General features: G+C 42.0%; 1 protein-coding gene across 2 annotated transcripts; it reads left to right on the forward strand.

Moving 5' to 3' along the window:
- Nucleotides 1-457: 457 nt before the first annotated feature.
- On the forward strand, nt 458-20535 carry pck2 (phosphoenolpyruvate carboxykinase 2 (mitochondrial)). Of its 2 annotated transcripts, XM_029529239.1 has the most exons (12): nt 458-723; nt 1332-1401; nt 8237-8449; nt 8542-8726; nt 9225-9295; nt 9396-9531; nt 9622-9809; nt 10267-10429; nt 10504-10719; nt 19185-19322; nt 19548-19643; nt 19745-20535. In XM_029529239.1, the coding sequence occupies exons 2-12, from the start codon at nt 1361-1363 to the stop codon at nt 20215-20217; spliced, it is 1920 nt and encodes a 639-aa protein (XP_029385099.1). In that variant the 5' UTR covers nt 458-723; nt 1332-1360; the 3' UTR covers nt 20218-20535. The 2 variants fall into 2 exon arrangements, with proteins under 2 accessions (XP_029385099.1, XP_029385098.1); XM_029529238.1 differs by lacking the exon at nt 1332-1401.
- Nucleotides 20536-26481: the final 5946 nt, after the last annotated feature.

A 26481-nucleotide genomic window follows, 5' to 3' on the forward strand; every position in this document is an offset into this window, starting at 1 on the left:
CAGTCTCAATCTTCTGTCTCTTGGCCTCTCTGGACTCAGCCTGGGACAATTTATAAAGAACAGAGACATGAGACCAAGTTGATTAAATCATCATGTTTGAAGACTAAAGCTGGATGAGCACTGGATACTAAATCTGTGATAATAAAACATCACAAACATTGAGAATAAATAAACAAACAAATAAGTAAACCGACTCTCAAAGTAACAGAACACTAATAAATACACAAAAAAGTATACAGTAGAGGTTTCTATTACTGTCTAATTAATAGACTGTAGGTGGTATCCAGTGCAGAAAAACATTAACATTTCACAGATTATAAAGTGATTGAAAAGTTGTTTCTGAACTTCCCTTTCACATGGTTGAAATTGGTTCAAATTTGTTTAAGATGGTGTTGGGGATGGATCAGGGGGCTCAAGATCCGTTTCCGTTTGCTCGTGTTTCCGGGTTGAGGCTCCATAGTTAGTTTTTGGTGCACCAGTCGGCCGGGTCTGTTGTGGGGAGGAATGACCTCCTAGATCCGGATCTGAAGTTTGAAACGCTGGCCGTTCAGGTGCTACAGCATGTCACGGGGAACAAAGTGCAAAGTCTGAGTGCGCAGATATGAGCAGAGAACGGCTGTGACAGCGTTCCTCACTACACCTTCAACTCACATGCAGCCACTGTTTGTTCTATATGATCCTTTGTGCAAAGATGTCAAGTCTTCTCCTAGGAGTGATCCGGAGGTGAGTCCCCGAGTCTGGGTCCTAGTTTTATTTTAGGTCGGGTTTTAGCTTCATGAACTTTATCATTCAATTCATTTCCTTGAGACACGCAGCCGCTCTGTCCCTTAGACAGCGTATCCACTGAACTCACGATGTAGCCCGTGCTTACACTGTTTTCTTTCCGTTTTCCTCCTGGGGTGGACTGCTGTTTCAGGGTCAGTGGATTTAAACTTATTTAGTTCAATGATTATTTAGATGTTTTGTTCATTCATCCAGCTCATCTTAAATTAATTTTGTTATGACACCTGGTTCCAGAAACTAGTCAGACTTGATCTACGGACGTCATGTCAGTGATCCTTAACACGTCTTAACAAGTCCAAGAGGTAATAATAGAGCAGCGCAGCCCCCCCACATCTGTGGAAAACACACAGTGGGTGTCTTTATTACAGCTGCGTTTTAATGATACCGTGGTAACACACGTGGGTTGTGTAGAAGACCCCTTTGTTTTTGTATTTCTGCATGAGAAGCTGTTAGTGACTGCAGTCATTACTGAATGCTTTGTGTGCTCACTCCCTATGTACCCTGTGTTCTCAGTGCAGGCTGTGTGTGTGTGTGTGTTCCTTCCCTAGATCCATGTGTAGACTATGTCCTACAGGGAATGTGGATCAGGAGCCAACAAGGTGGTGAGGGGGAGTGTAGGTGTGTAAGCCTTTCCCTGTATGAGGATTGGTTGCTGATTTGGAGGTGTGTTTGGAAGAAAACCTGTTGAACTTGAAGCAACACATTGTCAGTGTGTGTTCATGTGTGTGGGTGATAGTTCTCATCCACTGTGGGGAAGGGAAATGGGTAGGTTGGGACAAAATGTAGGGTGGGTGGGTCAAAGTTCATCAGTCTGTTTAGGCAGAAATATACAGCTAACAGAAGCTGACATTAGCACCCTTCCTCAGATTCTCTTTTCCACCTTGCAACCTCCTTTCTGTCATCCTGTCTTTCTTCCACACCCTTAAGCTTCTCCATCTTCCTAGCTTTTTTCTTCCCCTTTTTCTTTTCAATCCTCTTTCTTATTGAAAAAAATCCTTAATCTCATCCATCCAATTTTCACCTCTACTTGCCTTCCTGAAGTCCATACTCTGTCAAAATAACCACTTTGTGGAACTCAACTCACAGAAGCTGTCAAAATGTTCTGTATGAAACCTGATCACACTGGAACTATAAGGAGGATAATTCAGATCAGATACATTTGTTCTTATGTCGTGGTATAATGGGTCTTTGGCTCAGACAGTGAGACCTCTGTTCAGCTAAATTTGGCTGAAGTGCCTCTGAAAACGTGTCATAATGGCCAGGGTAATACTGTAAGCTGCACAGATAAAGAGTAGTGTGGACACATGCCCAGGGTCTGTGTGTAGTTGGTACAGGAGGTCATGAGAAGGCTAGTGTTATGGACCCAAGACCCTGTCCTGCTAACTCCTTACCATCAAAACATCACCCAGATAAGAAAGAGAGAAGGAGATAGGTACCAGATTAGGTACCATCTATAATCAAACATGTAACCTTGATGTGTCCCATATAATTATGACTATAGATTTAGTTAGTAGGTCATCAGATGGCATGTATCAAGTACAGTTATGAACTGATTGGTTTCAGCTATTCTATTAAGTATATTTCAGTGGTTGAATAACGGATTGCATGGAATGAGAAACCATGATTTTCCCAGTTCATTATAGATAATAACATTTCTGTTTGTACTTATTGGTCCATGGTGGAGAACTGATAATTGAGCCATGTGTTTGTGGATGTCCTTTTGTTCATCTCAACTTGATGATTTACTCTTCAGAGTACACACAAGAAACCTCGGCTACAAAAAAATAGACCAGACTCAGTGACGAGGTCCCTAAGAACAAACTTTCGCCCTGCCCTATGTGCCCTAAAGATAATATCTAACTAGGCCAGTGAGCAGTGCTAGCTAACATGTCTTTGGGGCCATCAGGTGGGACTCTCCTTTCACCAGTGTTTCGTCTAGTTAATCCCACAACATCTCCAGGAGGCTTGACAGTGATCACTGGCATCCCAGAGTCACCCCCCTAATGCCAGCCATCACTGCTCCTCACGTCAAGACAACTATCTCAAACAGTACTACTGTCAACTACTGTCAACTTAGAGTTCTTCAAATCTTGCCCTGCGATGGACTGGCAACCTCTTAAGGGTGTACCTTGCCCTTGAACAATGTGAGCTGAGATTGGCTCCAGCACCCCACGCAACCCAGAAATGGATAAGCGGTAGAAAATGAATGAATGAACTTCTTCAACTCTCTTCTCTTTCTTTTCTTCACACTTACATGTGAGGAGAAGAAACTTTTTCTTTAACTTTTGTGGTTTTATTCTTTTCTTTACTTTTTCCAGTTTTTTTAAATATGCTCCTGACTTTTGCTCCAAAAGACTTTTGAAGGTTTTTGTGGTGTTTGGCCAATGCCCTACCCTTCTGATCTCTTTCAGCTCAGTAAAGTAATTACAGCCATGCTGATTCATTCCTTCATTGACTGACCCAGCAAAAGCTGACATCTGCACATCTGCTAAACCACAACCTGTGGCACAGTGGTCATGACCAGGGACCTAAAACTGGCATACGTCACTTCTACGCAAAGGTTGTGATCTATAAAAACCAGACTTGATGGGAAAACGTGCACACCCCTAAGCAAACTCTTACCCATGCATACGCACAGTTTGGAGGAAAAGGGGAATTGGTGACACAGACAGTGCGGTGGTGAACTGAAGTCAGATTGAAGAAATGAAGCGTGGGAAGAACGCTTATTATTGCCCTTCACACATTTCATTTGCGTTGGAGCCATGTCATCAGAATAATTTAATTCATAAGCGTTAGTTTGCATTGGACTAGGTAATTGCTGCAGAAACACCTAACAGAAAGTTCAAAATCTCTTCTCTATATTTAATCACTGCCGTCTCTCCGTCATATTGTCCACTCTCGGGGTCACAGGAAGAGGCGCAGCCGCATGGAATAAAGCATCTGCCTAACGTGTAAATAGCATAAAAATTTCCTTTGATACTGTGAACACAATCAAATGCCAATGAAATCCTAAGTGTGGAAAACAAAGCCATTAACAATCATTATACTTTACGGTTCTCAGTTCGTCAGCTCTACTTGATGCTTTTCATAACAAACCAGGCATAAAGAAAAGGGTTGTGTTCACAAACTTAAGTGTAAAGAATATTTTTCGTGGTGGGGGTTAGCATGGACTGATTATCAGTTTGATTATTGTAAACCTATAGATACGGCGCCATGGCACTGCTGCCACTGCCAGAGAACTATGCCAATGGCAGAATTAGGAGGGAGGTCTTCAGGGACCATGACGGCCTTTGGGTCTACGATGATGAATGTCTTATGAGCCGTTTCAGATTCCCTAGAGCAATGCTCTTGCATCAGAGGGCAGACTTCTTTACCAACCTGCCAAAGTGTGCTGTATTATAGCGTGTGCCGTGTTACACAATGTGGCACAGGGGAATGGTATCCCTCAAATTGTTGTCTCACATGTTTTTTTTTTTTCATTATTTTTTTTATTCAGAACAGAAAAAACACTTACAAAAGCTGTCAGTAGGAAGCAGTATAACATCTTTGCAACACTGTCAACTTACCAAATTATTATTATTTTTTTTTTTACAACAATCCCACTTAATTTTACACTGGTATTTACGCACTTAAGTAATTTCCATAACTAAGATCAGTGCTCAACATCACAAATATAAATGCCAAAATAATAAATCCTTCCAAACTTGCTTTTTTCTTTATTATTTTTCCTCTTATTCCCTGTTACCTTGCTTACAGTTTTCATAACATATTGAACAATGGAGAGTACAGTAAGCATATTACACAGATTTAAACAGGGTAAAGCCCAATCTCTTTCCTAAGGTACTCAAAGCCCTGGTGAGGGCTTTCAGTTAGTAGAGTTTAAAGAAATATCTCCTCAACACCACCAAAAAGAAGGAGATGGTCATAGACCCCTGTAGGTCCAAGTCTCCCCCACTGCTCATCAGCATAGATCGTGCTGACATTGAGGTGGTGTCCAGTTACAAGTACCTGGGTGTCCACCTGGATGACAAACTGGACTGGTCAATTGACACCACTGCCATCCTCAAGAATGGATGGAGTCGGCTGCACTCATAAAACATGAGCATCCTGGCACATCCCAACCATCCCCTGTACAGCACTGTCTCCAGACAAAAGAGCAGCCACAGCGACCACCTTCTATCAATGCACTGCAGGACTGAGTGCTTCAGACAATCCTTCATCCCCTCAGTTATCAGACTGTACAACTCCTCCTCCGCATAGCTCTCATATGCACATGCACAGTTGCACCTATTAATTTATTTGACTTGTTTTTATGTGGTTACGTGTGACAGTGTTGTAATGTGATCTTATGTTTTTGATGTCTTTATGTATTTATATGCTTTATATGAGCTGCTGAATACAAGAATTTCCCCACGGGGAGAAATTAAGTATCTATCTTTCTCGACAGTGGCTTGGTCAAGATATCTGCCTTCATATCAGCTGTTGGACAATACTGTACTAGTATTTGTCCATTCTATCCACATTCACAAATGTAATGGTAGCGAATGTCTATGTGTGTAGTTCTTGAATGAAATGGCTCCTTGATTGTCCTCCAGAATCACTATAGGCAAATCACTCATTCCAAGTTCAGTAAATGGCTCCTTGATTGTCCTACAGAGTCACTGTAGGCAAATCACTCATTCCAAGTTCAGTCAGTAATCACTTCAGCCAGGTACCCTCTTGAGCTGTTTGGCTGAGTGCAATATACTCGGCTTCTGCTGTTGAAAGTGCAACTGTTGCCTGTTTCTTGCTGAACCAACTCACTGCTCCTCCACTCAGGAAAAATATATTTCCAGTTGTTGAGTGGCAGTCATCCTCATTCCATATTTCTGGAGAGTGGTTTCAATGTAATGCTTCTGATGAAGAAAGACACACTTCTTTGCTCTGTCTTGAACAACAGAGATGCCCAGGTTATAGGACAGCTCCCCATGTCCTTCATCTTATAGCACCTTTTGAGAGCTTGTTTCAACTCATCCATGCTTTCTGTTGATTCTGCGATCAAAATCAGATCATCAACATACACAGCTAGCATCTCTAGCTCCTGTTGAGATATCACAAACACACATGGGTCTGATGTGCTCTGTTTAAAGCCAATGTCTTTCATTGACTTTGTGAAAGCTTTGCTCCAACAACAAGGAGACGGTTTCAGCCCATATATTGACTTCTTCAGTTTGCACACAAGATGTTCCTATCCTAGTTTGATATCACCCCCTGGTTGCTCCATGTAGATCTCTTCCTCCAGGTGTCCATTTAGGAATGCAGTTACTACATCCATCTGGTGTACATGTGGATTATTCTGGACAGCAAAAGACAGTAATGTACAAATCGAGCAGAATCGTACCACAGGTGAAAAAGTTTCATCATAATCAGCACCATACATCTGTGAGTAGCCTTTAGCAACGAGTCTACACTTGTGTCTCTCCACTCGTCCGTCACTGTGATGCTTGACTTTGAACACCCACCTTGATCCTATTGCCTTGCAATCCTTTGGTAAATCCACTAAGTCCCATGTCTCTTTTTCTAGCAGTATCTCATATTCCAAGTCAGCCACCTCCTGCCATTCCATTGCATTAGGACTCATTAATGCCTTTTTTAGTGTGCTTGGCTCTGTAACACAATACACATTGGCAATATAATCAACAGTTACTTTGTCAGCAAACTCATCATATCCATATCTCTTTGGAGGCTTTCTGATTCTGTTGCTTTCTCTAGCATATTCACTGACAGTGGCCTCGTCAGATAGTGTTTTCTGTTCATCTGTATTGATGGATATTTGCCCTTTGCATTGTTTGCGTATGCCATGAAGGGAACCTTCATAGCTTTCTTTCCAGTTTTCTTCTTTCTGTGTCTGGGACATGCATGTGACTCATGTCTGGCTTTTTGCCACTCCACTCTGGTAGGGTGTTGCTTTCATCAGAACAGATGTGGGCAACCTGTTCTGTATATATGCTGCAGTTGCTATAGCCTCTGCCCAGTACATTTTTGGAAACTTAGCATGAGACAGCATACTTCTGGCTCCTTCAATCAGTGTTCTGGTTTTCCTTTCAACAACACCATTTTGCTGAGGTGTGTGAGGTACCGTTATCTCCTGGTGGATACCTTGAGTATTCTTGAAATTCACTGGATATGTGTTCCCCACCATTATTAGTTCTCAGCCTTGTGACTTTCTGTCCACACTCATTGAAAAATGTTTTTTCAAATTCCTTGAATTTGCTAAGAACCTCACTTTTGTTTCCTTGCAACATCTGGAATAATCATCAATAAAAGTCACAAAGTACTTTGCTCCACCTATTGACTCAGTCTACATGGGACCACAGGCATCACTATGGATCAACTGCAACTTATTTTTGGAGCGAATCTCTCCCACTGGCTTGTGTGGTTTTCTAGACAGCTTGACCTCCACACCAGCTTCACAGAAGGTAGCACCTTTCTCTGTAGTAAATTCCACTCCATTTACCAGATTTTGAGTTCCTTTAATTTGCTGTCGTGACTTAGACGCTGATGCCGCAGGCTGGCTATTACTGATGCACTTGATGCACCATGATTTGCGTTGACATGGCTGATGCACCACCCAATGCAGCTCCTTTATCATCTGCTTGCACTCTCTTTTGTTCTTCATTTATTAATGCTTGCTGAACAAACTGCAGTGTCAAGCTGTCCATCTTTCTCTAATGCAGTGACAACTGTAGCATAGCTTGATGGCAAACTACCCAGGAAAGTTACAATCTGGTCTTCCTCTTCAATTATAGCATCTATTGCTCCAAGCTTGTCAGTCAGTTCCTTCATTCATTTTAAATATTCAGTTAAACTTTCTCCTTCCTTCATTTCACATCTGAAGTATTTTTTTTTTAGGAACAGTTTATTTGCAAGAGTGTCTCTCTCAAAATGTCCTCTGAGCTTATCCCACACTTCTTTAGGGGTCTGACAGCTTGTTATCAGGTACAGTTGGGGTGTACTTAAATTCAGCACCAAGAATTTAAAAATTTGGTGAAAAAATGGTGATGTGTTCAATACTTGTTTTACCCGTTGTATTTTAAGTCAGTCATTTCCTGTGTGATCTGTTATAGAGATCAATGTTGAGAATTCTTAACTTTAAATAGTAGACTGATTTATTGATTTCAATCAAATCGTTATAAGGTTAAATCATATGTCGCTCCTAAAGGAGCTGGTTCCCCATAAAAAGGAAAAATATCACACAGATTCTGGCCTGTTAAGACAAAAGCAGGATGAATAATGGATGGATAGATCTATTGCAGTTACTGTCAGCTTATTGCTAAATGCCATCTTATCTCAATGGTGATGTGTGTGTTGTGCATCTCTGTTGAGACGTTTAAAACAATTCAGAACCACCCATCCTCATGGAATAGGTGTATTGTAATGCCTCAAATCAATAAGCGAGGACCTTGTCTTACAGACAGCGTGGTATTTGGGCCAGTGCCCGAGTCCGGTCCCTGGCCTCGGTATGCTCGCTGCCCCCAGCAGTGGCAGAGTTTGTGAAAGGAGCAGTGGAAGAATGTAAACCTTCTGGAATACATGTGGTAACGGGAACACCAGAGGAAATGGCCAACATCCTGGCAGGCCTAGAGAAGGAACGAATGGTCAAGAGGCTTCCCAAATACAACAACTGGTAAGATCAGGAATGTGTATATTGACTCATCTATGTTCAAGTGTAGTACTTCACAATGGTCATGCGTAATCTTTTCTTTGTTCTCTCTGCAGTTGGCTGGCTCGTACAGACCCAAAAGACGTAGCCCGGGTGGAGAGCAGGACTGTGATTGTGACCAAAAACCAGAGGGACACTATCCCCATCCCTGCTAGTGGGGTTAAGAGCCAGCTGGGCAACTGGATGAGTGAGTCAGACTGGGAGAGAGCCAGAGAGGAGCGTTTCCCTGGCTGCATGGCAGGTACTTTTTCTGGACTTCACCATCTTCCCTCTGATTTAAATAGAGTCTGATTCTTAACCAACAGCTTAGGACCAATTATGAAAGGTGTGGTGAGAAGTGTGCTCTGTCATGGGCTTCTGAACTACACCAGTACATCCTAGCAGCAAAATGAGAGGAGAACGACTGGAGACCAGCGCAGATCAGATCTGCAAAGTGTTGTTACTGTGTCCCTGTGATGCTGTTTGACAAGACGTTTCCACTCTGTGTTTGTGAACAGACCCTGTTGAAGTGTGTGACTGTGGTTCACTTGCATTAGGGAGTCAGTTTTACTACAGCCAAACTAAAATCATGTTTATACTCTCAGATTCCTTCACATTTAGCTTTATTTGCCCTTTTCTTCTTTATCTTCTTCTTGATGGTGATTATGATGGAGTGAAACCCAGCAGGAACATGTGTAGTGTGTCTAGTGTGTCCTACAGGTACAATGCATTGATGAGTAATCCTGTCTCCTATGTGTAGGTCGAACTATGTATGTGATTCCCTTCAGTATGGGTCCTGTGGGCTCCAACCTGAGTAAATATGGAGTCCAGGTAGAGAATACAAGATTGTAACACATTAAAATCTCTATTGTATATTGATGTATTCCGGAGCTGACAGTATTTGATTGCTAACTGCTCTGCTTACTCCCAGGTTACCGACTCTCCATATGTTGTAGCCAGTATGGGCATCATGACACGTATGGGGGCCACTGTTCTGCAGAAGCTGGCTGAAGGAGTGGAATTTGTGCGTTGTCAGCACTCATTAGGACAACCTTTACCTCTCAGAGGTACAGATCTGAGAAGCTAAAATATCCCTGCCCCAGCTTTGAGCACTTTTTAAAGGGTTTATCTGCTTTCCCTTTTCTGTTCAACTCCAGCCCCTCTTGTGAACTCTTGGCCCTGTAACCCAGACAAGGTGCTCATCTCTCACCTGCCAGACACCAGGCAGATCCTGTCTTTCGGCAGTGGCTATGGAGGAAATTCTCTCCTTGGGAAGAAGTGCTTTGCCCTCCGCATTGCTTCCCGAATAGCCAAGGATGAGGGCTGGCTGGCAGAGCATATGCTGGTGAGGGTTGAGGGTATGGTCCTGAGACTGGATCGCACTGGCATTAGTAAACTTTAGAAGTCTCAGTCTTGTATGGAGTCAGTTTGGCTACTGGAGGTGCTTTTTTTTATTGTACAAGTGTCTCTGTGCTGTTGGGTGGAATCAGGAGATTCAGAGGGCCAGAACATATCTGATGCTGAATCTAGTATTGATCATCAGAGAAATTACTGAAATACTAAAGTGGTCTGGATTTTGGAGTTTGATCAGGAACAGCTCTTTCACATGGACTCTGGTTTTATCTGCCATGTGTTTTTTATTTTTATTTTTATTTTTTTTAGATGTATACGTAAATTATGTTTAATGGTTTTAATAGATAGGTGGAGCTCTGTATATTCAGACTGAAGAGTGCTCATACCTATTACTATCAGATCCAGATCCATATGAGGCTGGGCAATAATGATACATCCTTTGCCCTCAGATTCTGGGAATCACCAACCCTCAGGGAGTGAAGCGTTATGTGGCAGCAGCCTTCCCCAGTGCCTGTGGTAAAACCAACCTGGCCATGATGAAACCAGCTCTATCAGGCTGGAAGGTTGAGTGTGTGGGAGATGATATTGCATGGATGAAATTTGACAGTCAAGGTAAGGAGAAGGAAGACTATTAGTACATTTGCATTGTGGTTTCTTTTTAACAATGACGGCTGATGTGTCTGCAGGTAAACTGCGGGCCATCAACCCAGAGAATGGCTTTTTTGGTGTAGCTCCTGGAACTTCAGATAAGACCAACCCTTATGCCATGGCCACTGTTGCCAAAAACACCATGTTTACCAATGTTGGTGAGACCAGCGAAGGAGGAGTGTGGTGGGAAGGACTCGATCCCCCTGCAGCTGGAGTTACACTCATAGACTGGCAAGGCAAAACCTGGAAACAAGGTATTATCAGCTAGAGGGAGCATTCACATAGGTGCCTGAAAGTGTCCTGTACATCTGCTGATGTCAGTGTTAACTCTGCCAACAAAGGCCAGACAATTACACTATTTTTCATTTTCCCAGTAACGTGTACAATAATCAGCAGTCACCATGGCTGAACATATAAACAAAACACACAAATGTCTTCTGTTTTCACATTGGTAAACCAAACAAAAGATAAGAAAGGGGGAAAAAAACACTTAGATGTGGATGCATCTGTGAATGCATCTGTGGTCATCATCAAGCACCACTATAAGAACAGAAAAATATCCTGACTGCATTGCCCAGGAGTCAAATCAAATGTTATTTATATACTGTTGTACAGTAACAAAGATTTATAATAGAATCATTTGAAGAGACCCAACAACTCCCACCATGGGCAAACAGCTGACAGTAGAAAGGAAAACCCATGCTCAAAGTGGGCTGCCATCTGCTGTAGTAGTTCGAGAGAGAGAGAGAGAGGGAGAGAGAGAGAGAGAGAGAGACTTAGACTTTGATAGCTCAAATCAAATCAGATTTATTTGTATAGCGCTAAATCATAACAAAGTTACATCAAGGCACTTTACATAAAGAGCAAGTCTAGACCAAACTCTTGATGAAATGATTTAAAGAGACCCAACAGATCCCCCGATGAGCAAGCACTTGGCAACAGTGGCAAGGAAAAGCTTCCTTTTAAGAGGCTGAAACCTCAGGCAGAACCAGGCTCGGGGGGCGGCCATCTGGGGGGAGGGAGGGAGAGGGAGAGGGAGAGGGAGGGAGAGGGAGAGGGAGAGAGGGAGAGGGAGAGAGGGAGAGAGAGAGAGAGAGAGAGAGAGAGATTTGAAACACGTGTAGGCAGGAACGTGATGCTGCATGAAGTTCATGGAGATGAGCTGTAGTATGGAATTCATGAAGATATGGGAGTATCGGGCACTGCAGGAACGTAGGATGACAATGAGTCACCACCTGCAGGCTGAGGACCGGGAGAGAGAGGAGAGGAGCTGGGCAATTAGTTTTACAGTTGACAAGAACATAAAAAAGATCCAAACCCTGTAACAAACACATACAGTAGCACAAACCACAGCATCCTCAACATGGGGATGATGATCCGCCATGCAAAACCACAATCAACAATAGGATGATGAATCTTGGCACTGAAAGCTAATTTTGTCGGCTTGTATTTGCAATATCGCTCTTTCTGTCATCACCCACAACTTGTGATCATAGGCATTACTGGGCAAGTTACTTCAAAGCTGTAATGCATTATTTATTACTTGTTACTGTCATTTCAAAGTAATTCATTACATTATAATATTACTGTATTTGAAATGTAACACATTACACTACTTTTGCGTTACTTCTAAGTTACTTTCACAAAATTAACCAGAAATATGGATTTTGGATTCTAAATGTAGCTCATTATGCTCAATTAGCATGCCACATGCAGTGGAAGGTGATATGTGATTGAGCTAGATTTAAGGCTACAAACTGTATAATATGACAAACAACTCAATAGTCACAGTAATTTAAAATTACTGGTTCTATTTCAGAAAGTGGACAGATCTTTAGTTTTTGCACACAATATACAGTAGTATAGCACAGTATAGAAAAAAACCTCACCACTTCAATCCAGGTTAAAATGCATTGTAACGTGCACTACTGACATTTGTACAAAGTAAAATATTATCAACTTTTTTTTGTAATGCCTTACATTACTGTGCTACAGCAAAAAGTAATGCATTAAAGTAATTAATTACTTTTGCAAGGCGTTACTCCCAACACTGATCATAGGTAGACGGTGGAACGTAGACAGACCTGAGACAGAATTGAGAGCTTGACCTTGTGGCTCAACTCCTTCTTTTCCACTATGGACCGGTATAGCGTGCACATGACTGCAGATGCTACCTCAATCCATCTGTCCATCTCCCACTTAATTTTTCCCTCACTGGTGACCAAGACCCCAATATATTGCAATTATTCCTCTTGATGCAAGAGCAATTCCCAAACCTGGATGGACACTCCACCCTTTTTCTGCTGAGGGCATTGGCCTCAGTCATAGTGGTGCTGAGTCTCACTCCAGCTCCTTCACACGGCTGCAAACCTTCCCAGCGTGATCTGGAGGTCGTTCGCTGATTAAGCCAATAGGACAACATCATCTGGAAACATCAAAGATGGGATTTTAACACCACCAAAACTAACCCCCGTCTGTCACTTGGCTGTACCTAGAAATTATGTCCTCAAAAATTATGAACAGAAACGGTGATAAAGGTCAGCCCTGATGGACTTTAACTCTAACCAGGAATGGGTCTCATTTACTGCTGGCAATGCAAACCAGACTTTGACGCTGAGAGTACAGGGATTGAATGGCCTGTAGCAGCAAGCTGTCCACCCCATAACCCCTGAGCGCCTCCCACAGGATGCCTTGAGGGACACAGTTGTAAGCTTTATCCAGATCCACACATATAGTTTGCCTGGGCTAATTTCCACACCTCCCTTTTCAAGGTATAGAGCATGGACATTACCAAGGAGACTGAAGAGTATGATCCCCAGACCCCATTTTTCTCAGAATTCCTGTTGGTGGAATTAAGGAGATCCTTGAAGTATTCTTTCCACCACCCAAATACTTTCTCCAGTCAAGGTCAACAGCTCCCCACCAACCCTTTAAACTGTCTCACTTTCCGCTTCTGAGACACCAAATGGTTTGTCACAATTTGTTCATACCCGAACCAGGATACAATCATATCCGACCCGCAAGATCTTTTCAATTATTGGATTATTAACGGCCAGGCTGTATGAGGCACCCGTAACACTCATACTACAAATCCCATTATTCTTTGCAAAGAAAAGGTCGATCATCACATTTGTACGTTGGTGTTAAAAGGTCTGGACATCACAATTAAAAATCCAAAATGATCTGACATCCTGGTGAGGAAAAGGGGAGTGGGATATCTCAACCAGATAAAATTTAAGGAACTTAGATTACCATTACAACCCCTTATTCGTTTCCAGGTTGCGGGGGATGCCGGAGCCAGTCATTAGGTGAGGGCGGGGTACGTCCTGGACAGGTTGCCAGTCCATCACAGGGCAACACACAGAGACTTACCGAAACGAACAGCCACTCACACTCTCACTCAGACCTACGGACAATTTAGAGTCACCAATTAACCCAAATATGCATGTCTTTGGATGGTGGGAGGAAATCGGAGTACCTGGAGGAAACCCATGCAGGCACGGGGAGAACATGAAAGGCCCCAGGCCCAAGAACTGAACCTGTGACCTTCTTATTGTGGGGCAACAGCGCTAACAGCCTTGCTGCCCTGGCCGTAATTTAAGAATTTAAAATTTTTAATTTTTATTTATGCGTTCAAGTTTTCACAAGACATTTTTATGGAGAAAAAAATATTTAAATCGTTTTGTTTTGTGGGGCAAAATATAGTATTCTGTCTATTTCAAGACATTTTTTTTCAAAAGGTGATAGTTTTAGTCACACATAGCAACACATCATGTGGATCTTAGACAAAATTTGACCGTACCAGCCTCTTATACATCTGCTCTTTTAGTACAGGAGGTCTTGTACTTTGGTAAGAGGACTGCAGCTGGAGCAAACTTTGGATCCTCCATCATCTTTTCAAAATGCTTTTGCATGCTGTTTTTTTTCCAGGGCTCTGATGGGTGGCCTGCAGGTCTTACTTGAGCTATCCAGCCTGGTACGTTTGGATTGTAATTGTTGGATTGCTGGCAGCTGCCATCCAATAAAGGTGCTGGACTGACTGGAAGATCACAACATTGTTGATTGGGGGTGGGGGGTGGAAGGGTAGTTGGTTTTCCAGACCCCAGGTTACAAAGATTGTACTTGTATCAAGGAAAACAATATAGTAATTTATATCAAGAGCATCTTGGTCTGCTCCATCTTCATCTATTCCAGTATCATTCAATGCCACAAACACATGGCTAACTTTAAGTTGGATCCAATATCAGTTGTGGTTCTTGCAACTTTCCCTCTGATCTTGTATTGACAATGGGCATCATCATGAGTACCAGTAAGCATGTCACATGTGTGAAACCCTCTCAATCTTTTGCAAGCCAATGACACAGATCTTTTTTTCAGGGACTCTTGCTCTATATAGTGGTATGTGACAAGGTACCTTTTCTGATCAGCTGACCAACAATCAATGGTGGTAGCAACAAATTTGACTTTGACTCCTTCATGTGATCAGCAGATTCATAGATTCTACTGACAGTGGGTCTGGAGGTAACTTTTGCTTGAGGTTGCAATCTAGTAAATAAATATTTGAAAGCTGGCTGCTCTACCAGGATGTTTCTGATTCCCTAATGTTTCGCAGATGAAAGAAAGCTGCCCTACAGACTTTATGACTTTACGTTTTATGTGACGGACAAAGGACACGTCCTGGTCAAAAGTTACTCCAAGGTTTCTTACAGTGGAGCTGTAAGCCAAAGTAATGCCATCCAGACTGAATAGATGATTAGATAGCATTTCTCTGAGATGCTTAGGGCCAAGTACAATAACTTCAGTTTTGTCTGATTTTAGAAGTAAAAAGTTACGGTTCATCCAGACTTTTCTGTCTTCAAGACATGTCTGCAGTCTGACTATCTGACTAACGTCATTTGGCTTCATTGATAAATATAGCTGAGTGTTGTCTGCATAACAATGGAAACTGATGCTGTGGTTCCTGATAATGTTGCCTAAAGGAAGCAGATATAGGGTGAAGAGGATTGGTCCAAGTACCAAACCCTGTGGGACTCCATAACTGACTGCAGTACATCGTGCTATTGTTAACATGAACAAATTGATGTCTATCTGATAAATAGGATTTGAACCACCTTAGTACAGTTCCTTTCATCCCACTATCATGTTCCAGTCTCTGTAATAAAATATTGTGATCAATGGTGTCAAATGCAGCAATAAGATCTAAGAGGAGAAGTATGGAGGCTGATCTATTGTCTGAAGCCATTAGAATATCATTGGAGACTTTAACCAACGCTGCTTCTTTGCTGTGGTGGGCTCTAAATCCTGACTGAAACTCTTTGAGCGAGCCATTCCTATGCAGATGGTCATGGTTTGCTGCTGCATTTTACAAATGAACGGAACATTCATTTCTAAAATCTCCCTCTCTCAACCCAAGACAAAACACAATAGAATCTATAGACAATAGAAAACAGCTTAACAATAAGGCTTGTAAGTATGCTGGAAAGACAGGGTGATACCAGTTGATTGTGGTAATTCTCTTATTCCATCACTATGTATCCTATCTTTCACTCTGCTCCTCTAGATTCAGGCTGTTCAACCATTGTTGATCCTCAACAGCCTAGGAGTCTGTTTTTTGTGCCCTAAGATGGTACTCCACTGATGTTATTCACCTTCATATTCATCCTATAGCTGTCCTTTGCCTCCCCCATCTTCTTCCTTAGCTCCTTCTGCACAGCCTTCAGTTCCAGCCTATATCCTGACCTTTTCTCCTTTAGGAGAGTCTTTATGACAGGATTAATCCATGGTTTGTTGTTGGAGAGAAAGTGTACAGTCTTGGTAGGTATGGTGTACTCCATATAGAAGTTGACTGACTGTCTGACACTGACTGTGATACAGTCAGTGTCAGACAGTCAGTCATTGTCAAAACAGTCCACTTCACTGTGTGTCTCTGGTCCAGCATGGAATGCAAATGAAGAAAAGCTAGGATTGGAGAAATGTGATCTCTTTTTCTAGTTTCATGCAGCAGCAATTTGGATCAACTGAAGGCTTTTCAGAGAATTGTTGGGGCATCCTGATAGTAATAAGTTACAGGAGTCCCATCTAGATGTAACAAATGCATGCAGTAGATTTTCTGATTCTACTTGGGACAGAATGTTTCTGATATTTTCAGTATTGCATAGGTGAAAGAAAGCTGTCTGAGAGACTTGTTTTATGTGTGGGGCAAAGGACTTGTTCCATAAAAAAATGACTAAGATTCCTAACAGTGGAACTAGAGGCCAAGATGATGCTGTCCAATGATTAGATGATGAAATAACGCTTCTCCAAGGCTCAGTTTTATCAGAGGTTAAAACTGAAAGGCTCCAAATCATCAAGGCCTCTATATCTGTAAGACGTGCCTGAATTCTAACGAGCTGATTAGTTTCATTCCACTTCATTGTCAAATATAGCTCAGTATCATCTGCATAAAAGTTGAAAAAAGTCTAAAGAGAAACCTGGGGTTGCTTTTGTTTTCTTTTATCAATGTTGAATAGGGTTTGGAACTTCTTGTGAATAGCTTTTTTTTTTTTTTTTTTTTAACTTTCTTTCCAGGCTAGGCATGCTTCATCTACATTACTGGACCGCCATTTCCTTTCCCATTTCCATGACATCTGCTTTGAATACGAATTTGAGTTATACCATGATGCCAGCCTCCTATGTTTCATTACTTTATTTTTCAGAGGGTCACCAGTATTGAGATTTGAACACAGTGAGGCCTTGGTGCTATTCACAGGGTGATCAATGTGAATAGAGGGAGAAGTCCTCTTGTTACTTTTATTCATACTTTTATACTTTTTTTTTCTTGATGGGAAATGACAGGCTTCTCCCAACAGTTAATGAGACAATGTACAAAAGTCATTGTGAAAAAAATTCTCAGCTTTTTTTTCCATTTCAACAATAATTGGCATATTCAAAATTATTCATACCCTTTTCAATAATCAATAGAAAGACTATTACAGCAATCAAATGCTTCCTATAATTGCTGACCAGCTCCTTGTATGTCTCCACTGGTATTTTTGCCCATTCATCTTTTGTGATGAGCTCCACTTCTATTTGGTCAGGGGGTTTCCTTGCCAGATGAGCTTCTTCAAAGGCCAGCAGAGCTTTTGTGTGCCTTATCTAGAGAAATTGAGTCATCCTTGGTCTGTGTCCGTGGAATCCAGCAGTGTGCATAGTCTGTAGGACTGTCTGCCTTGCAGGGCCTGTATTCTCCAGGATGGCCTTGGTGGTGATCCTTTGATTCTTATTCACTTCTCTCACTATCTGTCTGGCCAGCACAGGTGTCACCTTTGGCCAACCACTTTCTCTGAGATTTTCAACAGTGTGGAATGTCTTGTATTTTTTTAATAATACTTTGCACTGCAGCCACTGGAACTTGAAAAGATTTAGATATGGCCTTATAGCCCTTTCCTGACTGGTTATCAGCCGCAATGTGCCACCGCAGGCAGTCATTAAGCTTCTTTGTCTTCGCCATGATTGTCCACTAACCTACTGCAGACAGTAGCCTGTTGAGTTGATAAAATAGCTGTTCCCAATGAATCACGGTAGTCACGATGCTTGAGAACAACTTGGACCATTTGGAATGGTATAGAACTTGGGATTTTCCCGTAGACTACAGGAGTTTGCAATTGCTATGAAAATTTTTGGACATGCTGGTTTTTCTTCAAATGTGAATAAAAGCTAAGAATTTTTTTTTCTGCAATGATTCCTTTTTTACATTGTCTATAGTGAAAATAGTGAAAAATTAGGTGCTTAGCTAACTGGGGATTGAATAACAATTAAATGAATAACAACCCTGCTGTAAATAAAAAGTGAGTGGTAGAGATAAACCACTGAGATCAGTGACACGAACCCATCCTTCACATTTGCCCTTTCCATGAAGCGATGGAGCCCCTGGTGAGGCCAAGAGCCACATGATGCCCATTTCAAAGAATATGAATTGCAGCAAGCTCTGGTTCACTTTATCAAAAGCGACTCAGAAGTCCAGCAACATAGTAACTGAAAAGGCCCTGCAGATTCTGTTTTCCTTGACTGTTGGTCAAATGATCACACTGACCACAGGGTTCAAACTGTTTACAGTCGTGACAGTTAATACGTCCTTTAAACCCATAACCTTCAGGTCACATTTTAGCTGAGTCTTTTCTGGCACAGTACATGGTCTCAGTTTAGACCAGTGAAGAGCAACAGATGACCAGAGCCCTTTACAGCACCTCTGGCACTGATCAGCATCACTACAGTACAATTATTTTGTTTGAGTATGGTTTTAACATACACACAAAAAGACAGGAGAATAATTTCCTTGACAACTGTTTGGTTAACTGAATCTCATTTAGCACAGGTGTATGCTAGTGAGAAACTGTCCCACCTTTGTCATACACATGACATATACTTAGCAGGATGAGGTTGGCTGCAGTGACCCAGCTGACAACAAAAGTCTTCCCTTTCAGGCTGAGGGTTTATTAGATATCAGTGGGTCTGTCTGCAAAGAGCATATATACACTAAAGTAACTGATAAGACCTCAGATTTAGCTTGGACCAGCGACCCGGTGTTTTATAACTGTCATCTCTTTAGATAAACTCAGAAGCTTCTGATGAAAAGACAACATCAAGTTGTAAATACGGTGATGTCAGTCTGAGCTCATTTTGTCTTTAACACACTTAAGACAGTAATCTTCTTACTATACTATTGTGTCTTTGTAAACAGGAGCCTCAACAACCTGTGCCCATCCCAACTCCCGCTTCTGTGCACCAGCAGCTCAATGTCCCATTATTGACCCCCTGTGGGAGAGTGAGGAGGGAGTTCCTATTGATGCCATCATCTTTGGTGGAAGGAGGCCAGAAGGTTGGTGCCATTTCCATAAGATCCACCTGAGGAGTTTTTTATTTGACCAGACTACAAGTTTATCTGAGCCAAGTTCCAGGTCACCAGGGCCTTGAAATGCCTTTATAGTCCAGTCTTTAATATTATGACTGACAAGCAATGGTGTTTGTGTCATCACAACCGTGATTTGTGTTGGATGAAATGAACATGAACATCTGGGTCTTAAAGTTGATTTGGTCTTGTCAGGAGTCCCTCTGGTCTATGAATCCTTTAACTGGCAACATGGGGTCTTTGTTGGAGCTGCAATGAGGTCCGAGGCCACAGCTGCTGCTGAGCATAAAGGTGCAGGTTGTCATCCTTTAGACCTGTTATCAAGTCAGCCATGACAGAATCAAGATTATTGTTTTTCTTTTTCACAGTCAGTGTTTAATGTTTTCCCTCAGGTAAGATGATCATGCATGACCCCTTTGCCATGAGACCATTTTTTGGTTACAACTTTGGTGACTACCTTGCTCACTGGCTGAGCATGGAGAGGCGAAAGGCTCCTACTCATCTACCCAAGATCTTCCATGTCAACTGGTTCAGAAAGGATGTTTCCACTGGCACTTTCCTCTGGCCGGGCTTTGGAGAGAATGCCCGAGTGCTGGAATGGATCTTTAAACGCTGTGGCAATGAAAAGGAGAACGAGGCCGCCAAGAAAAGCATTATCGGCTGGCTGCCGCAGGATGGCGCAATTGACATTGATGGCCTGAGTGAAAAGGTGGATATCGGTGCCTTGTTCGATGTACCCAAGTCCTTCTGGCTGAAGGAGACCAAAGAATTAAGAGCCTACTTCACCCAGCAGGTGGGAACTGATCTCCCAGCAGAGGTGGAGGCTGAGCTTAAGGCGCTAGAGGACAGAGTCCACCAAGACTAGGGCACTGACTGGATTTACGCACACACACCCATGCACACAGAGTTGAAAACCAGGTTCCCCAGAATTGTTCTGAATACTAGTTCAGGTGATTGTAGATTGTAGATGTGAAATACGGTCAACTCAGCCCAGGCTGCTGATGTTTACAGGATCTGAATCCAGATAATGTTTTAAGTCTGCATCATTCATCTCATGTGTTTCATTTAACACTTTGATCATAACTGATGCCAATTTTTACATACAATATGTGACTTAATGGTGCAAAAATGATCATCACAAGCCTTTTCTTTCCAGTACAACAAATAAATATAAGTAAGACAGGGTTGTTGTTCTGAGTTCATATATAAGAAATTATTATACAGGAAAGCAAACTGAACACAAATCATTGTATGCAGTCTGTCACACACTGAAAATAATGATACTTTGGACTAACTTAACAAATTCATGTAATTTGTCACACCTAAATTAATAAAATTTTTTCAAATTCTATTTATGATTTCACTGAACCAAAAATTTTGTATTTAATATAAATCAAAAATCAAAAATATTATAATATAGTAATGGCCGTAAAATCATATTTTTCACTTTGCCTCAACTTATTTATTTATTTATTTTTTCAGTTTGGCACTTCATATTTATCTTAAATCTAAGTATGACTTTCATTTTGGAACAAATTAATTGAATTGCTGTAATTTTGTGACAAGCTCTTTCATTAACTTCTCTTAAGTTAAACTTCTGATACCCTCACCCCTCGCCCAATATGAGCTGGGATTGGCTCCAGCAGCCCTGGGACCCGAAAACGGAAAAAGAGGTAGAAGATTGATGGATCGATGGATGGTAACGGATAAAGCTCTTAATGGCCAAGCTCCATCATTCCTCAGAGAGCTCCTAGTTCCCTACTGTCCTAGTAGGCCACTCTGCTCTCTAGATGGAGGTTTACTTGTGGTTCCTAGAGTTTCCAAGAGTAAATGGGGAGGCAGATCATTCAGTTATCAGTTATAATGGCTGTATGGAACCAACTTCCAGTATCGGTCCAGGGGGTGGACTCTTTTAGCAATTTTCAAGATGTGATGGCTGCCTCGTTCCCCTGCTCACTGGTGAGGCCCGAGGGGTTTATGTGGATATGGATGTTGATGATGCATGTACAAGGTAAAAGCTGTCATCCTTAAAAAGTTTGATATAAACCCTGAGACCTACAGGCATAGGTTCCGGTCCTTAGATATTGGCCCTGCAGAAAATCCCAAGGAGCTGTATGTGAGGAACTGTAAGGTAAATGGATCCAAGCCCGAGGTAAAACTGTTAAAGAAATTGGAGAACTAACGTATTTTGCGGACCATAAGGCGCAGTGCCAATGAACGGGTCTATTTTCATACATAAGGTGCATGATAAAACATATATATAAAGCAAAACAAAACAGTCAGGTGAGTTGAACTTTATTCAAATCATTCACAACAACACTCACAATATTGTTCAGTTGTGACAAATACAGAAAAATACACTCACATTTAAAATTATTCGTCTTCCACAAATCCATCAAATTCCTCATCTTCAGTGTCTGAATTTAACAGTTGGGTGATTTTGATTTCATACACACAAATGTACAGTAATATTTTTTTGAAGCACAACACGTACCAGTATTACAAAAAGTGACAGAGGTAAACGATAGGTTTATCGTTGTCAGCGATAGCAAACACCTGAAGTTAGTGTGATGTTTACCAAAGTTGCATTGAAGCATTTTGACAGATTTTTGAGCGCAGTAAAATTGGTTCGAGGTCAGTAAGCACAACAAGAATTCATACATAAGGTGCACTGCTGATTTTTGAGGAGGATGGATGAAGTGCGCCTTACACTGCAAAAAAAAACAAACTGTAATCCTCTTGGAACAGTTCTTATGGATGTTATCACCTGAGCTGCAAGAGTGGGTAAAGAATCATGGTCCAGAGTCAGCTGCAGGCCGATGTGTTTGTGTCTGTGTGGAGAAAGGGCCAGCCATGGAGCAATACAGCCTGCAACGAACAACCACAGGCCTACACACTCCCAACATCATTAAAGGTCAACACCAGGTGTGAGTAGGCCTCCTAAAAAGAAAAACCCACAATAGGCACAAAAAACTACAAATAAAGTGCCAATTTGTTACCTTTGTGGACAGGAAGGCCATACCAAACCCATGCGTCCAAAGAATCCTGCTAAGCTCACGCAAATGTTTTGCTCCACAAAAAGGTGATATTAAACCTCAAAGTATCTCTATGAAAGTGACCACTGTAAAAAAAATTGTGGGAAAAAACTCAGAGCTCTGGTGGATACTGGCAGTACGCAAACGCTGGTGCAAAGGAAATATGTGCCTGCGAACACTATCTGCACTCTTGAGACCATCCCCATTTGCTCTGTGCATGGTGATGAGCCTTACCCCACTGCTGACATTTATAATGAGGTGCAGGACCAGGCATATCTGATAAATGTTGGTGTTGCCGATAATCTGCCCTTTCCAGTGATTTTGGGTCCTGATTTACTTTTTCGATTTGTTAAATCCAGGAAAGAGCTACAATGTTGCAGTTACCAGAGCACAGGCTAAACAAGCAGAAATGGAGCCCTCAGCCCTCAGTGCCTTGCCTTTTTGGGGGTTGAGCTGGAGACCAAGTCGCGGAAGTCTCGTAAGCAAGGAATCTTATGCTGTCCCTTGGAATAATCCAACCGTTAAAGAGTGAGTGGTGTAATCCAGTAGTTTTAGTTCCTAAGAAGGATGGGACAGTAAGATTTTGTCTTGACTTCAGGTATATTGATGCCATCTCAAAGTTTGACTTGTATCCTAAACCACAGATCGATTACCTTATTGAGCACCTTGGAAAAGCTAAGTACCTGATTACAACTGACTAATGGCTACTAGCAGGTCCCCCTGACCCAGCAGTCTGGTCAGCTGACAGTGTTCCGGACACCCAGAGGACTCTACCAATTTACGGTCTTGCCATTTGGGCTGCATGGTGCCCCTGCAACATTTCAAAGACTGATGGACCAGGTACTTTCCTGACTCTCTGATTTTGCATGTGCAAAATTGATGATAGTGTGATCTACAGTGCCACCTGGGAGGAGCACTGTTCACTGTTCTCAATGGAAGTCACACAGCTCTTCATGTGAGCAAATGCTGCACCTCTTCAAGTGGAACTGGTTCTGGTTCTGAAAGAGCAGTCCTGAGGAAACTGACCCTGCCACTTTTTCTGACTTTCTAAGTCAGCCTTCCCAGGTCTGAGGAAAGTAGCCCTGTACATCATGACTGTGGGGAAAGCTCCACAGTAGATAGCAGTTGCCGGTCAGAAGGCGATAATATATCTTAACCAAAAAAAAAAAAAAAAAAGTCGAGCAGAACATATTTGTTTTTATTGATTATAAATTCTGAGTGTTATTCACATCCATTATGCAGGTATAATGCAAGTTCATACTTTGCTTCCTAAAATATATTTACACAATGTAAAATGTAAAATAGTGCTCTGTTTAAGCTTTTATTAAGGTTTCTTTATTGCTTTTTTTTTTTATTTTAATTTATTCTTTAAGGGGAAGCACAGGATTTTTGTCAATCAGACGACCTATTTTATTTTGATACACATATTTGTACATTAGCAGGAATGTAGCACTATATGGATGTGAAAGCAGTTATAACGAGCCTACTTTATGTGACAGTAAAATTTATTTTGTTTAAAATTGAACAAATAATCGTTATAATTAATCGTGATTTAATCGTGAAATGTGATATTCGTCAATATTGATGAAAATAATCGTGCAGCCCTACTTTTTCCTGAAAATCTTTGGTGCTTTTGGTGCAGAAAGAAAGTAAGTACTTGCAAGAAAAGAAACTGACATCAGCTTTCATGTTGGTTGAAAAATGTACACATCTGCCAATCACAGAATTCTATTTCATTGCTGCAGGAGAGGAGTGGAGGAATAAGAGAGAGAGAGAGAGTTTTGAGATCTGTGATAGATTTGTGATATTTAGCATGTTTAAAGTGGATTCTTTGAGCTGCACAGCCTATCAAATTATTTGTGTACCTGATTCTTTTGTTAAAAAAAATGGCATGCAGGTATTGGCTGCATTTTCCTGTAAATAGTTGTCTACACACACAACCTTCTTGCTGTGAGACAACAGCGTTAATCACTATGCTGCCAAGAATATACAAAGAGCTTAAAAAAAAAAAGAAGCATTTAAGAGGTCGTAAAAATTTTATTTAGAAATTAAGAAAAGAGAAAAGATTAGTGGGCAGTGCAGCAGCATATTGGTTAGCGTTGTAGCCCCACAATAAGAAGGTTGCAGGTTCGGTACCCGGCATGGGGCTATTCTGTGCGGATTTTGCACTTTTTTGCACTGTGTGGGTTTTCTTCCCACCATCCAAAGACATGCATATTCGTGTTAATTGTTGACTCTAAATTTTCCGTGGCTCTGAGTGTGAGTGGTTGTTGTGGTAGTCTGTGTGTGTTGGTCCTGTGATTCACTGGTGACCTGTCCAGGGGGACCCTGCCCTCACCCAGTGTGAGCTGGGATTGGCTCCAGCAACCCCCATGACCCGGAAATGGATAAAGCGTTTGAAGATGAATTAATGAATGAAAAGTTTAGTAAAAGCTAAATTAAAAAGGTGGTTTCTCGAGGCTACTTTTAAAAATCTTGAATGTCTCTGTGGACTGTGGATCCAGGCTTTTCCAGAGAAATTAAATGAGGTTTCACCATAGGCTTTCATTCTAACCTTTGGAAAGAGTATTGGATGACCTGCTTGAGAGAGAGAGGCAGAGTCCACGTTTTTAAGACAGTCAAAAAGAATGACCAGGTTTTCAACACATTATGATGGTTTGAAATCTTGAAGTTTTGGCAGAAGTTTCTGTCTCTTGCCTTCAGGAACAATAACTAAAACCTCAGTTGAGCTTGATGGGCAGGTCCTCTCCGTACTTGCGGAGGAACTTGCTGGGGTTGTGGTCAACACACCAGAGAAGGGGGAGGTGGCACGGCTGCATGGAAATGAGGAAATGCTGCCTCCAGTGACGGTCCACGTCCATCAGACCCCACAGGCCCCATTAGGCATGAGCTCGCGCCACCTTCAGCCCGTGAGGGATGTACGCCTCATTGAAAATCCTGATTTCCAGGGTGGCCACCTGCAGCAGAGCCTCATCCATCAACTTTTGATCAAATCTTGCAGTTCTTTCCGCCACTGTTCTGGCAGGCCGTCCCCAGCTGTGAGCAGGGCATGACCTGCCAAGCACACCCGCCATTGTCCTCCAGTCCTCCAGGAGACAGACCCCCTCCTCACAGCCCTGACGCAAACACTTTGGGGAGCTGCTGCTTCAGGAAGCTGCCGTGCACGTTGGACGTGGCATGGCAGTTGGTGCAGAGCAGCAGGATAAACAAACATAAATATGTTGCCTTGAAAATAAATATAAATACGAAATCAAAATAAATAATAAATCTTCATTTGTCATATCTAACTCTTGTAACATTTACCACAAAGACTGGAGCTCCTTTGAATAAGTCTCCTTTAAACATGCATTTAAATTTTATAAATCAGAAACAAAACACTTAAAAGTAACATTTCAGACTCACTATAGCAGTTTTACTCCCCCCCCCCCCCATCAGTCACCTGAGCTTTAATGAAACACTTTGCTTGCGTTTGCTTGTCTTTCATAAGCTTTGATAGGTCTGGGGACAGTGTGGAAACAGCTGTTAGCAGGCTGTTCTCCACATCCAGTCTGTTCCTCTGCTTGGTTTTGATGTGTGTCAAAGCTGAGAAGGTCACCTCACACATGAGTAGAACCAAAAAGTTCAAAATCAGTGCATGTTTTCCCAGTTCAGGATATTCCTTCTCCACTCACACTCCAAAACTCAATGTCTTTCCAGCATATGCCATTTTCAGCCCACGGTTTGACGATAAATCCATCAGATGCTCCTGCAGCCTTGCAGGAAGGTTGTTGCTGCTCTCACTCACAATGAATGGGACAAAACCCCCACTTTTCAGTCTGACGACACAGACTCCTGAACAGTTATTTTGGCTGGTTTGATGCACTAACTCAGACCCACCATTAAACCCCTACAACACCAGGATGAGCAGGTTCTCTGTCTGAACTCAGCTGATATACATCAGTCCCTGAGGCGAGTCAACCCACGGAAAGCTGCGGGCCTAGACAATATACCTGGCCATGTGCAGACAAACTGGCTGATGTATTTACAGACATGAAACACCTCACTGAGCCTGGCAAACATGCTGCCCTCCTACAAGAAAGCCACTATCACGCTGG

This window comes from Echeneis naucrates, chromosome 20 (assembly GCF_900963305.1).
Source record: "Echeneis naucrates chromosome 20, fEcheNa1.1, whole genome shotgun sequence".
Taxonomy (NCBI): Eukaryota; Metazoa; Chordata; class Actinopteri; order Carangiformes; family Echeneidae; genus Echeneis; species Echeneis naucrates.